This window comes from Phyllobates terribilis, unplaced genomic scaffold (genome assembly GCF_046119375.1).
Source record: "Phyllobates terribilis strain yellow unplaced genomic scaffold, ASM4611937v1 Scaffold_3__8_contigs__length_932513732, whole genome shotgun sequence".
Taxonomy (NCBI): Eukaryota; Metazoa; Chordata; class Amphibia; order Anura; family Dendrobatidae; genus Phyllobates; species Phyllobates terribilis.
The window spans coordinates 451,118,201-451,134,294 of NW_027362763.1; the positions used below are offsets into that span (position 1 = coordinate 451,118,201).

A 16,094-nucleotide genomic window follows, 5' to 3' on the forward strand; every position below is an offset into this window, starting at 1 on the left:
CAGAAGAATGGACATTAGACCAGTGGAAATCTGTGCTTTTGTCTGATGAGTCGAAATTTGAGATCTTTGGTTTCAACCACCGTGTCTTTGTGCGACGCAGAAAAGGTGAACGGATGGACTCTACATGCCTGGTTCCCACCGTGAAGAATGGAATAGGAGGTGTGATGGTGTTGGGGTGCTTTGCTGGTGACACTGTTGGGGATTTATTCAAAATTGAAGGCATACTGAACCAGCATGGTTACCACAGCATCTTGCAGCGGCATGCTATTCCATCCGGTTTGTGTTTAGTTGGACCATCATTTATTTTTCAACAGGACAATGACCCCAAACACACCTCCAGGCTGTGTAAGGGCTATTTGTCCAAGAAGGAGAGTGATGGGGTGCTACGCCAGATGACCTGGCCTCCACAGTCACCAGACCTGAACCCAATCGAGATGGTTTGGGGTGAGCTGGACCGCAGAGTGAAGACAAAAGGGCCAACAAGTGCTAAGCATCTCTGGGAACTCCTTCAAGATTGTTGGAAGACCATTTCCAGTGACTACCTCTTGAAGCTCATCAAGAGAATGCCAAGAGTGTGCAAAGCAGTCATCAAAGCAAAAGGTGGCTACTTTGAAAAACCAAGAATAGAAGACATATTTTCAGTTGTTTCACACTTTTTTGTTAAGTATATAATTCCACATGTGTTAATTCATAGTTTTGATGCCTTCAGTGTGAATGTACAATTTTCATAGTCATGAAAATACAGAAAAATCTTTAAATGAGAAATGAGAAGGTGTGTTCAAACTTTTGGTCTGTACTGTATACGCTGCTCAAAAAATAAAGGGAACACTCAAATAACACATCCTAGATCTGAATGAATTAAATATTCTCATTGAATACTTTGTTCTGTACAAAGTTGAATGTGCTGACAAAAAAATCACACAAAAATCATCAATGGAAATCAAATTTATTAACCAATGGAGGCCTGGATTTGGAGTCACCCCCAAAATTAAAGTGGAAAAACACACTACAGGCTGATCCAGCTTTGTAATGTCCTTAAAACAAGTGAAAATGAGGCTCAGTATTGTGTGTGGCCTCCATGCACCTGTATGCCCTCTCTACAATGCCTGGGCATGCTCCTGATGAGGTTGCCGATGGTCTCCTGTGGGATGTGTTAATGTATTGTTTTCATGCCTTCAGTGTGAATGTACAATTTTCATAGTTAAGAAAATACAGAAAAATCTTTAAATGAGAAGGTGTGTCCAAACTTCTGGTCTGTACTGTATACCACCCCTCGCATATAACACCAGTGATTCTGTTACACTATACACGGGGTCTTCAAATGTAACACAGCCAGATGTCTTTGTCACGCCGTAAATGTACGGTGGTGTACGGGAGCGCACCTCCCGCAGCTCCGTACATGTATGGTGGATGTTGTAATGGGGTTACACCGTACATAACAGGGGCACATTTAAAAGATAATGTAAGCTCAGGATCATTTTATAACACATACAATTGTGAAGCTTGCTATTATTCCAAAATGTATTGATTAAAATGTACTTTGGTCACGAGACAACCCCTTTAAAGATCATAAAAAATGTAAAAAAAATATTTATAGCAGAATTTTTGTTTATTGTATTCCAGAGATAAGATTTTAATTTAATCCTACTATACACTAAATATCTACTTTATTAGAGACACCTGCTCTTTGTTGATTCACGTTTCCGAGTATGGAAATGAAATGCATGCCCCTGGAGAACTGGATAAAATGATTTGAGGTATGGTGTGACTTCACATTTTAATAGAAAAATTGAATGGTATGAGAGACTTCAAATGAGGTATGGTCATCAGTGCTAGATTAGTCTGGACCAGTATTTGAAATATTATAGTGTTGTCAAATGGAATGGTGTCAAGAAGAATATATTGAGAATTATGTAAGTAAGGAAACATCTTCCAGACAAATAAGATTTTGTGGAAGTATGGATCCAGTCGACTAATGGGATCAGAGGAAAATGTAAAGAGTTGTTCTGATAAACAAGTGCTGCTGAGGAAAGCAAATTGCAGTTAAATGCAATGTTTGTGCTCCAGTTAATATGTCTGAATGCATGTAAGGGCTATAAGAGCAAATCTAAGAGAAACATCAAGACTCCAGTGAGCAAAAGAGTACACCATAAAAATATTGCTCTGTTAGATTAATCCTGATTTTTTTTTTGCACCTTAATAATAAAAAGTTCAGAATTTGTTGTTAGTAATATGAATTGACAATCTTCCTGTCAGGTGTCAGCAATTCATACTAGTGGAAGTGGAAGGTTTTCTTGGTAAACCATGGGTTCTATGCTTTGGCAGTGCAGAGAGGAAACTTTCCTGTCCATAGCATCATCTCTATCCAATGGATAAATTATTGAAAGAAATGTTGCACAAGGGCGTGTGCCACATAGGTGTGTAAGTTACTTTGCCCAATCATAAGCCTGCCAGAATGTTCCTGATGTCATGAGCTTTCTCTCTAGCTGATGCGATGTTCAGCAGTGTGTGAAACAGCACTGGACATTTTTTTCCTCATTCTCATGAATTGAATTGCCTATTTCAAATTTACCGGGACCTGCGAATTTTAGAAAATTTGACTTGAAGTTGACTCACAGCTTATTGAGCCTCTTATCTCTGATCTCAGTGCATACTATGAGGATAAAAATTACCTAAATACTTTGCTTGTTACACACCCTTAACCCTCTTTCACAATTTTGTTTACATTTTTGTCATGATATAAAATTGTATACATCTGGAAACAATGGTTTCTGGTGTTTACTGTCGTTTTGCCATTTTTGATCAAACTCTTAGTGTTTTCTTTCATTGTCGTGTGTAGACCACACTTTTTTTTTAGCAGTTGGAATGGCGTCTCCAATAATATTAGTGAATTCTTGCTCTAGTCATATGGTGAGCTCTATTAATATTTTAGGCTATCACCTCTCTGGTTACTCCAGAATCCAAAAGGGCGGAGGAAATTACATGACCATAATGTCAGCAACGGTCCTGGTGTATGTCTAACCTCAGAAATGGCACTGATAATGTAGGAATGGCATTCTCTGTTCAGGTTTGGGATTGTAAAGGAATGAGAGCCCTTTTTGGTATCCCCTAAGGCTGGCCTTGATCTAATGACAGCTGGATAAGTAAAGCCTCTTTGGGCATAACTAGAGTGTAGGGGTGTGAAATGTGAAAAATAGGGCATATTTCAAAATAAGCTATATTGACAAAAATGAATATTTACATAATTACAAGACCCAATTTGTGATTTTGGGAATAACCCATTTGCATTTTATAGATAATTTTTGGCTAACCCAGCAGCTCACTATTTTTTGCATAATAAATAGATATTTAGAGAAAATGAAAATGTAAATTCATGAACAGTTTTAACATACCGTCCTGCTGTCTTGTTTTGATGATACATCTCCCATGTGTAACACAAAATTAATATGTAGCAGGCTACTATTAGTGGTAAAGGAAAGAAGAATGTTGTGATTGTCAAGTACAGCGTATACCTGAAAAACAAAATAGTAAAAGAACACAGAATGGCATTCACTTCTGTTATGCGTGAAAGTAAAACTCCACCTTCGAGTGGCTTTAAACTTGATAGAATGGAATTACACTGTCAGCAATACTGTAAAATCCTAAATATACAGTACAGACCAAAAGTTTGGACAATCCTTCTCATTTAAAGATTTTTCTGAATTTTCATGACAATGAAAATTGTACATTCACACGGAAAGCCTCAAAACTATGAATTAACACATGTGGAAATATATACTTAACCCATTATCTACCAATGTCCTTTTTTTGGGACGCCTAAATTTTTGCTTCTAGCAACTAAGATTTTCTAATTAGGTCCAAAAAAAACAAAAAATGAAAATTGCTAATTTGGCATGTAATGGGTTAACAAAAAAGTGTGAAACAACTGAAAATATGTCTTATATTCTAGGTTCTTCAAAGTAGCCACCTTTTGCTTTGATGACTGCTTTGCACACTCTTGGCATTCTCTTGATGAGCTTCAAGAGGTAGTCACCGGAAATGGTCTTCCAACAATCTTGAATGAGTTCCCAGAGATGGTTAGCACTTGTTGGCCCTTTTGCCTTCACTCTGCGGTCCAGCTCACCCAAAACCATCTCGATTGGGTTCAGGTCTGGTGACTGTGGAGGCCAGGTCATCTGGCGTTGTACCCCATCACTCTCCTTCTTGGTCAAATAGCCCTTACACAGCCTGGAGGTGTGTTTGGGGTCATTGTCCTGTTGAAAAATAAATGATGGTCCAACTAAACGCAAACCTGATGGAATAGCATGCCGCTGAAAGATGCTGTGGTAGCCATGCTGGTTCAGTATGCCTTCAATTTTGAATAAATCCCCAACAGTGTCACCAGCAAAGCACCCCCACACCTTCACACCTCCTCCTCCATGCTTCACGATGGGAACCAGGCATGTAGAGTCCATCCGTTCACCTTTTCTGCGTCACACAAAGATACGGTGGTTGGAACCAAAGATCTCAAATTTGGACTCATCAGACCAAAGCACAGATTTCCACTGGTCTAATGTCCATTCCTTGTGTTCTTTAGCTCAACAAGTCTCTTCTGCTTGTTGCCTGTCCTTAGCAGTGGTTTCCTAACAGCTCTTTTACCATGAAGGTCTGTTGCACAAAGTCTCCTCTTAACAGTTGTTGTAGAGATGTGTCTGCTGCTAGAACTCTGTGTGGCATTGACCTGGTCTCTAATCTGAGCTGCTGTTAACCTGCAATTTCTGAGGCTGGTGACTCGGATAGACTTATCCTCAAAAGCAGAGGTGACTTTGGGTCTTCCTTTCCTGGGGCGGTCCTCATGTGAGCCAGTTTCTTTATAGTGCTTGATGGTTTTTGCAACTGCATTTGGGGACACTTTCAAAGTTTGCCCAATTTTTCATACTGACTGACCTTCATTTCTTAAAGTAATGATGCCCACTCGTTTTTCTTTACTTAGCTGCTTTTTTTGCCTTAATACAAATTCTAACAGTCTATTCAGTAGGACTATCAGCTGTGTATCCACCTGACTTCTGCACAGCACAACTGATGGTCCCAACCCCATTAATAGGGCAAGAAATCCCACTTATTAAACCTGACAGGGCACACCTGTGAAGTGAAAACCATTTCCGGTGACTACCTCTTGAAGCTCATCAAGAGAATGCCAAGAGTGTGCAAAGCAGTCATCAAAGCAAAAGGTGGCTACTTTGAAGAACCTAGAATATAAGACATATTTTCAGTTGTTTCACACTTTTTTGTTAAGTATATAATTCCACATGTGTTAATTCATAGTTTTGATGCTGTCAGTGTGAATGTACAATTTTCATAGTCATGAAAATACAGAAAAATCTTTAAATGAGAAGGTGTGTCCAAACTTTTGGTCTGTACTGTACATTATTTAACTGTTGGCCATTGAGTATGACTGCTTATTTTTGCAGGAGAGAGGAATAAGTCAGTGCCAGACTTACATGGAAGAGCCTTATTCCCTGCTGGAACAAAGGTCATGCATTTTGAAATCCAACATGTCCCATCTTTCTTTCTTGGAATATCTGCCAAGGTCTGCAAACCCATATGTGTATGAAATTGACTGCTAATCATATTAATATTAATCTGTTGGGTTAATTTTATTTCATATGTATAGCCAGCTATAAATGTCATCTGTAACAGAAACAGAACAGGGCCGAAGTTGGAAGATGAAATATAAACATTTTCAGAAAAAGGGTTACTTTTTTTTCATGTAGAAATGAGGATCAATCAGCTACAATATGATTCAGGAACCTAACAATACTGAAATTATATATAAATCTTATAATACAGTATATTTGTAAATTTATCAGTTTGAACATGTAGTTTGATCCCCAGGCAGCATGTTATGGAATAGGATAAGTTAAACATATTATTATACAGTCCTATTGTACTGTATCTATTCATTAAAAATGACTTTTCATCAGTTTTAGCATGTTAAACTGGCCACACCGTGGAATAGTGGCTGCAGAGCAGAATAAAATATTCTTCTTATTTTTTAATTTTTCATCTGTGTTGCGGAGATATTATCTTGACCCATCCTCTCTGACTAGCTATCGCCCCATATCACTTCTCCCCTATGCCTCAAAACTACTGGAATAGCACGTCCATTCTGAGCTGTCCTCCCACCTCTCCTCCTGCTCCCTCTTCGACCGCCTACAATCTAGTTTCCGACCGCACCATTCTACTGAAACTGCACTGACTAAAGTCACCAACGACCTACTAACTGCCAAATCCAAGCGACACTACTCTGTTCTCCTGCTCCTGGATCTGTCATCTGTCCTCGACACAGTGGACCATTCCCTCTCACTATAGAGTCTCCCATCTCTCGGAATCACAGACTTGGCCCTATCCTGGATCTCCTCATACCTAACAGACAGGACATTCAGTGTCTCCCATTGACACACCACCTCCTCATCTCGCCACCTATCTGTCGGTGTCCCCCAAGGTTCAGTTCTAGGACCCCCACTCTTCTCCATCTACATCTTAGGCCTGGGAGAGCTCATAGAGTCTCACGGATTTCATTATCACCTCTATGCTGATGACACACCGATCTACCTCTCTGGACCCGATATCACCTCCTTACTAACCAAAATCCCACAATGTCTGTCTGCTATTTCATCCTTCTTCTCTGCTAGATTTCTAAAACTTAACATGGACAAAACAGAATTCACCATCTTTCCGCCATCTCATTCAACCCCCCCAACTGACCTATCTATCAATGTCAATATCTGTCCACTCTCCCCAGTCCCTCAAGCTCGCTGCCTTGGGGTAACCCTGGACTCTGAACTCTCCTTCAAACCACATATCCAAGCCCTTTCCACTTCCTGCTGATTCCAACTCAATAATATCTCCCGGATCCGCACATTCATCACCCATGAATCTGCAAAAACATTAGTGCACGCCCCCATCATCTCCTGCCTTGACTACTGCAACCTCCTGCTCTATGGCCTCCCTTCCAACACTCTCACACCCCTCCAATCCATCCTAAACTCTGCTGCCCGACTAATCCACCTGTCTCCCGGCTATTCCCCGGCCTCTCCTCTCTGTCAATCTCTTCACTGGCTCCTCATTGCTCAGAGACTCCAGTTCAAAACCCTAACCATTGCATACAAAGCCATTCACAACCTGTCTCCTCCATATATGTCTGACCTAGTCTCCCGTTACATACCCGCACGCAACCTCCGATCTTCACAAGATTTTCTTCTCTACTCCCCTCTTATCTCCTCCTCCCACAATCGCATACAAGATTTGTCCCGTGCTTCCCCCCTACTCTGGAACCTGAAGACCCACCTCTTCCGACAAGCCTACAACCTGCAGTAACCCTCGCTCCCCCATACCGCTGCATGACCAGCTCTAGCCTCACCTACTGTATCCTCACCCATCCCTTCTAGATTGTGAACCCTCGCGGGCAGGGTCCTCGCTCCTCTTGTACCAGTCGCTGTCACATTGTGTTCAAGATTATTGTAATTGTTTTGCTATGTATACCCCTTTTTCACATGTAAAGTGCCATGGAATATATGGTGCTATAATAATAAATAATAATAATAATAATCTTGTAAAGATTAGATTCTAACCAAGGAGGCATTAGCATTGATTTAATTCAGAAACAATGGTTTCTGATGTGTACTGTTGTTTTGATATTTTTTTTATCAAACTATTAGTGTTTTCTTTTATTCTTGTTAGTACACTACACTTTTGTTTAGCAGTTGGAATGGTGTCTCCAATTATATAAGCAGATTCTTTCTCTATTCCCATGGTGAGCTCAAGGAGGCATTAGCATTGATTCGATTCTGAGTGTAGTTATTTTTTCTCCTGAATGAAATTGACCAATCATAAACAGGAGGCGTCACGAGGGAAGGGGTGTAGACCAAATTGTGTGTGATTACAAACACCTGCATCTGCAGCTCTCATCTCACAGTAGTCAGTATTGGGGGTGGGGAGTAGAGCAAAGCTATGTGTCATTAAAAACATCTCTTGCAGCTCTCCTCTCACAGAGCTTTCAGTTCTGCTCTACTCCACCACCACCCACACTGACTGCTGTGAGATAAGAGCTGCAAGAGGTGTTTGTAATGACACACAGCTTTGCTTTACTGTCGTCCTCGTCTTCTAATCATAGTAAATGTCAGCTGTGAGATCTGTGAGCTCAGAGCTGTATGTCATTATATATCTCACATAGAGGAAGCCAAGTCTGACATTCTCTTGGGGGGGGGGGGGTATTTCCCTGCCCCCTCCTGCATGCATCCTGCTTATGATTGATCAATGTCCTGCAGGGGGAAAAAGTAACTGTATGCAGAGGCTAATTTCTGCTGATTACCCTTTGGTCTTAGCAAAAATTAGATTAGAAAATCACTTTACAAGCTAATATCTCATCAATGGAGATGAGAAATTAAGAAATAAAAATGACATTTTTGCTGCCACTATTCTATGATATGACGTGTTTATATGCTAAAACTAGTGAAATGTTCTCCTTAAGGGGCCATTCTAATTTATCAAAGTCATGTAGCAGGAGTTTCTCTTGCTGGAATTTCTTTCTTTCTTCTATTGTCTGGTATTCTCTGGAATAGCCTTTCTTCTATTCTCTAATAAGTTTGTAAAAGCAATAGTTAGACTAAGGTATTTTTAAAAACATGTTCTAATTGAAAAGTTGTTACATTTTGCATTCTCTAACCGTGTAAATTAGTTTTATTCAAGGTGCCAGCACTTAAGTTTATTGCTCTCCAGTGAGACTTTTGCTGCATGATTTTCTAGGTTTAACTATTAAACTAGAGCCACAGTTTATTTTTTATCTAGCTCAGTACCATTAAAAGATATTATGCAAGCTTAGGGAAAATAGGACAAAAAGAAATCAAACGCCCCAAGTTTCATTATTTTTATTTAAAAAAATATAAAGAAAAGTCACAAACTGCAGAGATTCATGTAGTTTAACATATCTTTTTATGCAGCTTGTTTTAAAAGGTTAATGTTTAGGAAATTCATTTGTCATTTTATATGAAGATAATTATTCTTGAAAAATGTGTAAATACAAAACAGTATCACACTTAAAATGCATTAAACATTAGAAAAGGCTGAATAAATGGTCTCATACTTACCAGAGAACATCATTTGGGGTTGTGAGATCGAATGCACAACTTTCCAACCCATCTTTGAACTGGATAACCTTAGAATAGACCCAGACAGGAAACACAACTACAAAAGATGCTGCCCACAGAAATATGTTAACACGGATTGTCTTTGATATTGTCCTCAAGCTTGTAAGACGAAAAGGCTGGACAAGAGCCATATATCTGTAACATAAAAAGAAACTACTACTAAAACATAATGATAACATATACTAATCAATTCAATACATGTAACAATGGTGGTGTGATATCCAAATGTTTTTTTTTTAAACTTACACTCACTGCAGCAAAAAAAACATACTTCTCTCTCATATCCCCCCTGTCTCACAACCCTAAACAGCTATTAAACAATTTCAATTCTCTCCTCCGCCTCTCAGCGCTTCCTCCCTCGCCTCTCTTCTCAGCCGAAGACTTTGCCTCATTCTTCAAGCAGAAGATTGACACCATCAGGCAAAGCTTTCACCTAAAGTCCCCACTTCTCATATCTACTGAACCCTCCTCCTCCAAAACCAGCTTCTCCACCATTACGGAAGATCAAGTTTCCTCTTTACTCTCCAAATCACACCTCACCACCTACGAATTTGACCCAATCCCGTCCCACCTCATCCCTAACCTCACCACAGTTTTCATCCCAACCCTAACCCACCTTTTCAACCTGTCACAACTGGTGTCTTCCCCTCATGCTTCAAGCATGCCTTGATTACACACCCATCCTCAAAAAGCCCTCCCTTGACCCCTCCTCTCTGACTAGCTATCGCCCCATACAAATTTCCCCTATGCCTCAAAACTACTGGAACAACACGTCCACCTTGAACTGTCCTCCCACCTCGCCTCATGCTCCCTTTGTGATTGCTTACAATCTGGCTTCTGACCGCATCATTCCACTGAAACTGCCCTGACTAAAGTCACCAATGACCTACTAACCGCCAAATCCAAGCAACACAACTCTGTCCTCCTCCTCGACCTATCATCTGCCTTTGACACAGTGGACCAATCCCTCTTACTACAGACTCTCTCATCTCTCGGCATCACAGACTTGGCCCTATCTTGGATCTCCTCATACCTAACAGACCGGACTTTAAGTGTCTCCCACTGACACACCAATTCCTCATCTCGCCCCCTATCTGTCGGTGTCCCACAAGGTTCAGTCCTAGGACCCCTGCTCTTCTCAATCTACACCTTTGGCCTCGGACAGTTCATAGAGTTCCAAGGCTTTCAGTATCACCTCTATGCTTATAACACATAGATCTACCTCTCAGAACCCAATATCTCCTCCATACTAACCAGAATGCCACAATGACTGTTCGCTATTTCATCCTTTTTCTCTGACAGATTTCTAAAACTTAACATAGATAAAACAGAATTCATCATCTTTCCACTGTCTCACTCAACCCCCCCATCTGACCTATCCATCAAAGTCAGTGGCTGCTCACTCTCCCCTGTCCCGCAAGCTCGCTGACTCAGGGTAACCCTGGACTCTAATCTCTCCTTCAAACCACATATCCAAGCCCTTTCCACTTCCTACCGACTCCGACTCAGAAATATCTCCCGGTTCCGCACATTACTCAACCACAAATCTGCAAAAACACTTGTGCACGCTCTCATCATCTCCCGCCTTGACCACTGTAACCTCCTGCTCTGTGGCCTCCCCTCTTACACTCTCGCACCCCTCAAATCTATCCTAAACTCTGCTGCCTTTCTAATCCACCTGCCCCCCGCTATTCCCTGGCCTCTTCACTCTATCAATCCCTTCACTGGCTCCCCATTGCCCAAAGGCTCCACTTCAAAACCCTAACCATGGCATACAAAGCCATACACAACCTATCTACTCCTTATATCTGTGACCTAGTCTCCCGGTATTTATCTGCACGCATCCTCCGATACTTACAAGATCTCCTGCTCTTCTCCCCTCTTATCTCCTCTTCCCACAATCGCATACAAGATTTCTCCCGTGCTTCCCCCCTACTCTGGAACTCTCTACCCCAACACAACAGACTCTCGCATACCGTGGATATGTTCAAAAAGAACCTAAAGACCCACCTCTTCTGACAGGTGTACAACCTGCAGTAACCACCGCTCCATCGCACGACCAGCTCTACCCCAACCTACTGTATGCTCACCAATCCCTTGTAGATTGTGAGCCCTCGCGGGCTGGGTCCTCTCTCCTCATGTACTAGTCACTGATTTGTATTGTTCAAAATGATTGTAATTGCTTGTGCTTTGTATACCCTTTTCACATGTAAAGCGCCATGGAATAAATAGCGCTATAAAAATAAATAATAATAATAATTAGTGTTGAGCGAGCATGCTCGACACTGCTCGGTACTCGCCCGAGCATCTCACTACTCGGGATGTTCGGCGAGCACCAAGCATTTTCGGGCTACTCGGGCAGGAGCTCGGGTCTCCTCCCTGCACGTTTGGCGCTCTTTATAGAGCCAATGAACATGCAGGGATTGCCAGCCAGTCACTGTAATGCTGCAGTTATGTTGGTTGTGGGCATTACAGTGATTGGCTGGCCACACAGCGTCACCTTGAGTATTTAAAACCGGGCGCCGCCATCTTGGACTCATTCGCTCAGGATCAGACGGTTTAGGGAGAGTGCTGCTGAGCTAGGGAGAAATTTCTACTGTGAAATAGGCAGTGTAGGGTCTCTAAAGCCTGCAAAATCAAACAAACAGTCCTTCTCAGGACTAATATCCATCCCAGATATCAGGCAGGCAGGCAGGCAGGCTGTATAGGAGACGCAGTGGTTATACCAACAAACACTGCATTACAGTCCTGTGTGGTGCTTTTCAAATTGCTAGACTTAGCCCCAAATCTCAGTGGCCAGGAAAAATCCTTTTTTTTTTCTACTAAATCCTCTTTTTTTTTTTTTTTCTCAGTCATACTGTACAAATACCCGTCTTATTAACCTTTTGGTATCCCCCCCCCCCAAAAAAAAAAATTGAGTGTGTCTGTGAGTGTTCAGACACAAATATATATGTTTAAAAGAGTCTGGTGTAGGCCAGATAACTAGAACTGTGGTTTTGCAGTTCCACGTTTCAAATCTCTGTATTATCAACTTTTTTTCCTTTTTTCCATAAGAAAAACAGTTTGAGTGTCTCGCTTACTATTCCGACACAAATATATCTGTTTAAAAGATTCTGGTGTAGGCCAGAGAAATAGAACTGTGGTTTTCCTCTTCCACGGTTCAAATCTCCTTTTAATTACCCTTTTGCCATTGATAGTGCGAGTGTAAGCTATTTTACTTCATTTACAATGGGCAAGGCACGTGGCAAGGGACGTGGAACTGGACGTTCTAGTGATGGTGTGTGCAGAGGACGGGGCCGTGGCCATGGTGAAAATGTGCCACAACCAACAGCCACATCTTCTCGCTCCCAGTTCTGGACCGAATTACTAGGGAAGCACACAACAGCACAACTATTGCAAACTGACCAGTGTGAACAGGTTATTAATTGGATAGCAGATAATACTTCCAGTCACCTGGGCACCACCACCTCCGGTCTGTCTTCCACACAGTCAAGTGTTAGTGTTATGTTCTGCTACCAGAGCTAAGGAAAGAGAGGAGATCTGTCCCTACGATAGAACTCAGCTTAATCCCTACGATGTAACAGGGGACCTGATCCTGCGATCAGACCTGCTAAAGTCCTAAGCTAGTCTGTACGGAGACCTATAGATGTGGGGAAGGAATCCCTACAAGTACTAATGACTGGGAGGAAAATGGGACACCTCCTAACAGAAATAGTAGCAGACAGACGAACAAACAAAATATATAGAACAAAGAGGTCCGTAGACCAAGCAAACTAACAGAGTTAGATACAGAGCACAGGCTAGCTAGAAAGTAGTTATACAATGAAGTCCAGCAAAGCCAGAAGGGCGGAGCAGGATTAAATAGGCCAACAAGGTCATGTGACCAGCAAAGGAAAAAACCTAAGAGCAAGGTTCTAACAGTACCCCCCCTTCTAAGAGGATCCTCCGGATCCCCTAGGACCAGGCTTATCAGGAAATCTCCTGTGAAACGCTCTGATAAGTCTGGACGCGGAAACATCATCCGACCTCACCCAAGAGTTATCCTCGGGTCCGAAACCTTTCCAGGCCACAAGATACTGCAAACTACCTCTATACCGTCTAGAGTTAAGGATGCGAGAAATTTCATATTCCCCGTCCTCCACCACCGGAGGAACAGAGGCAGAGGCGTCACAATCCGATACAACAGCTTTTTTCAACAGAGAGACATGAAATACCGGATTAATTCTCCAGGAGGTAGGAACCTCCAACCTAACAGCAGATTGGTTGACAACCTGAAGCACCTTAAAGGGCCCTACAAACTTGGAACCCAATTTCTTAGAAGGAATCCTCAACCGCAGATTCCTAGAGGACAACCAAACCATGTCTCCAACAGCGAACAAAACCTCCTGTCGTTTCCTATCAAAGTAGTCTTTAGATTTTCTGTTGGCCTCCTGAAGATTACCACACACATCCGTCCAAACTCTCTCCAAATCACCGGAAAAATTCTCCTCCTCAGGCACGGCAGATCCCAACTTGGAGAACGACCCAAACGACGGATGTCTCCCAGAACAACAAAAAAAAGGCGAACAACCAGCAGAAGAAGATGTATGATTGTTCAGAGCAAATTCAGCAAGTGGCAGAAACTCAGACCACCCCTCTTGATTGTCTGCCACAAAACAACGCAAGAACTGCTCAACATCCTGGTTTTTCCTTTCTGTCTGGCCATTAGATTCAGGATGATATCCGGACGAGAACGACAAATGAACTCCCAACCTGTCACAAAAGGCACGCCACAAACGAGCCACGAACTGAGGTCCCCTATCAGAAACAATGTCAGTAGGAACGCCATGAAGTCTGACAATTTCCTTGACAAAGGCCTTAGCGAGAGTTTTAGCGCAGGGCAGTTTGACGAAGGGAACCAAGTGACACATCTTGCTAAAACGGTCCACGACCACCCAGATGACAGTAAAACCCTCAGAGGGGGGAAGGTCAGTTATAAAGTCCATAGCCAAATGTGTCCAAGGAGCACTGGGAACCTCCAAAGGACAAAGCAACCCCGCAGCAGGAGTATGTGAGGACTTAGATCTAGCACATATAGTACATTGACGCACCCACTTAATGACTTCCTTCTGCCATCCAGGCCACCAAAAACTGCGACCCACCAGTCTCTTGGTCTCAGAGATTCCGGGATGACCTGCCAACCGAGATTCGTGACACTCAACAAACAAATCTCTCCTAAAGGTCCCAGGCACAAACAACCTCCCATGAGGAGTGTTAGATGGGGCATTCTCCTGTGCTTTAAGAATCTCATCTTCCAAAACGGAGTCCAAAGCAGCTATCACAACACCTTCTTGTAAAATGTTCTCCTCTTTCTCAACACCGACTATGGGAGAAAAACTGCGAGACAAGGCATCCGCCTTAACATTCTTAGTACCAGGGATGTAAGTAACGGAGAAATTAAACCGCGAAAAAAACAGTGCCCACCTAGCCTGACGGGCATTCAGGCGCTTGGCAGCATCAAGATATATCAGATTTTTATGATCCGTAAGAACCTGAACGGGAAATTCCGCACCTTCCAAGAAGTGGCGCCAGTGTTCAAATGCGAGTTTAATAGCCAATAATTCCCGATTACCAATATCGTAATTCAGTTCAGTCTCCGAAAAATTTTTTGAAAAAAAGGCACAGGGATGTAATCCATCCCCGTTATCCTGAGACAATACTGCGCCAACCCCCACAGAGGAAGCATCAACCTCAACCAAAAACGGCTTAGCCACATCAGGCTGCATAAGGATGGGAGCAGAGGTGAACCTCTCCTTGAGATACACAAAAGCTTCAATGACCTCAGAAGACCACTGAACCGCATCAGCACCTTTCCTGGTGAGATCGGTCAGAGGTTTGACAATACTAGAATTTTTTTTTATGAATTTTCTGTAATAATTGGCGAAACCTAAAAACCTCTGTATCGATTTCAAACCAATAGGCCTAGGCCATTCCTGTACAGCTTGAACTTTAACCGGGTCCATCTCAAAACCTTCGCTGGAGATAATGTAGCCCAAAAAACTAATTCTCTGTACAGCGAACTCACATTTCTCCAGCTTAGCAAAAAGCGAATTGTCCATTAATAACTGTAATACCTCACGTACGCTCCGCCAATGAGACTCCAGATCCGGCGAATAAATCAAAATGTCATCCAAATACACAACCACATTTTTGCCGATCAAAGGTCTAAGGATGTCATTAATAAGATTCTGAAAAAATGCAGGAGCATTAGTAAGACCAAAGGGCATAACCAGATTCTCAAAATGACCTACAGGAGTGTTAAAAGCAGTCTTCCATTCGTCACCCTCCTTCATGCGCAACAGATTGTATGCCCCCTTAAGGTCAATTTTAGAGAACCACTTGGCCCCCATTAACTGGTTAAACAGATCAGGAATCAATGGCAGTGGGTAAGGATTGCGTACAGTAATTTTGTTAATCTCACGAAAATCCAGACAAGGACGTAAACCGCCGTCCTTTTTTTTTACAAAAAAAAATCCAACCGCCACAGGAGACTTAGAGGGCCTAATGTGACCGGCGGCCAAACTTGTCTGTATGTATTCCTCCAAAGCCTTCCTCTCAGGAATAGTAAGGTTAAATAAACGACTTTTAGGAAGAGTCGCTCCAGGGACAAATTCAATAGCACAATCATAGTCTCTATGGGGAGGCAAAACCTGCGATTCCTTCTCAGAAAAAACTCTCCAAAAATCCTGAATAGGAACAGGCAATTCTCCCCTACCCAAAGCTGCAATACGCCCGTTACAACACTTGTCATAACATTTATGGCTCCAGGATTTAATTTCACTGGTAGACCAATCCAGTACAGGATTGTGAAATTTTAACCAGGGCAATCCCAATATTACTGGAGAAGGCAAGTTATTCAAAACTACC

The 16,094-nt window shown here is 42.2% G+C and overlaps 1 protein-coding gene across 1 annotated transcript in view; it reads right to left on the reverse strand.

The window, feature by feature from the left end:
• The window catches only part of MCHR2 (melanin concentrating hormone receptor 2), a 776,191-nt gene that overhangs the window by 211,591 nt on the left and 548,506 nt on the right, over nucleotides 1-16,094 (reverse strand). The window contains exons 4-5 of the mRNA XM_073673176.1: nucleotides 9,129-9,323; nucleotides 3,393-3,512 (exon numbers count right to left, since the gene is read on the reverse strand). Of these exons, the coding sequence (XP_073529277.1) occupies nucleotides 3,393-3,512; nucleotides 9,129-9,323 (315 nt within the window). The remainder of the gene's footprint in view (nucleotides 1-3,392; nucleotides 3,513-9,128; nucleotides 9,324-16,094) is intronic.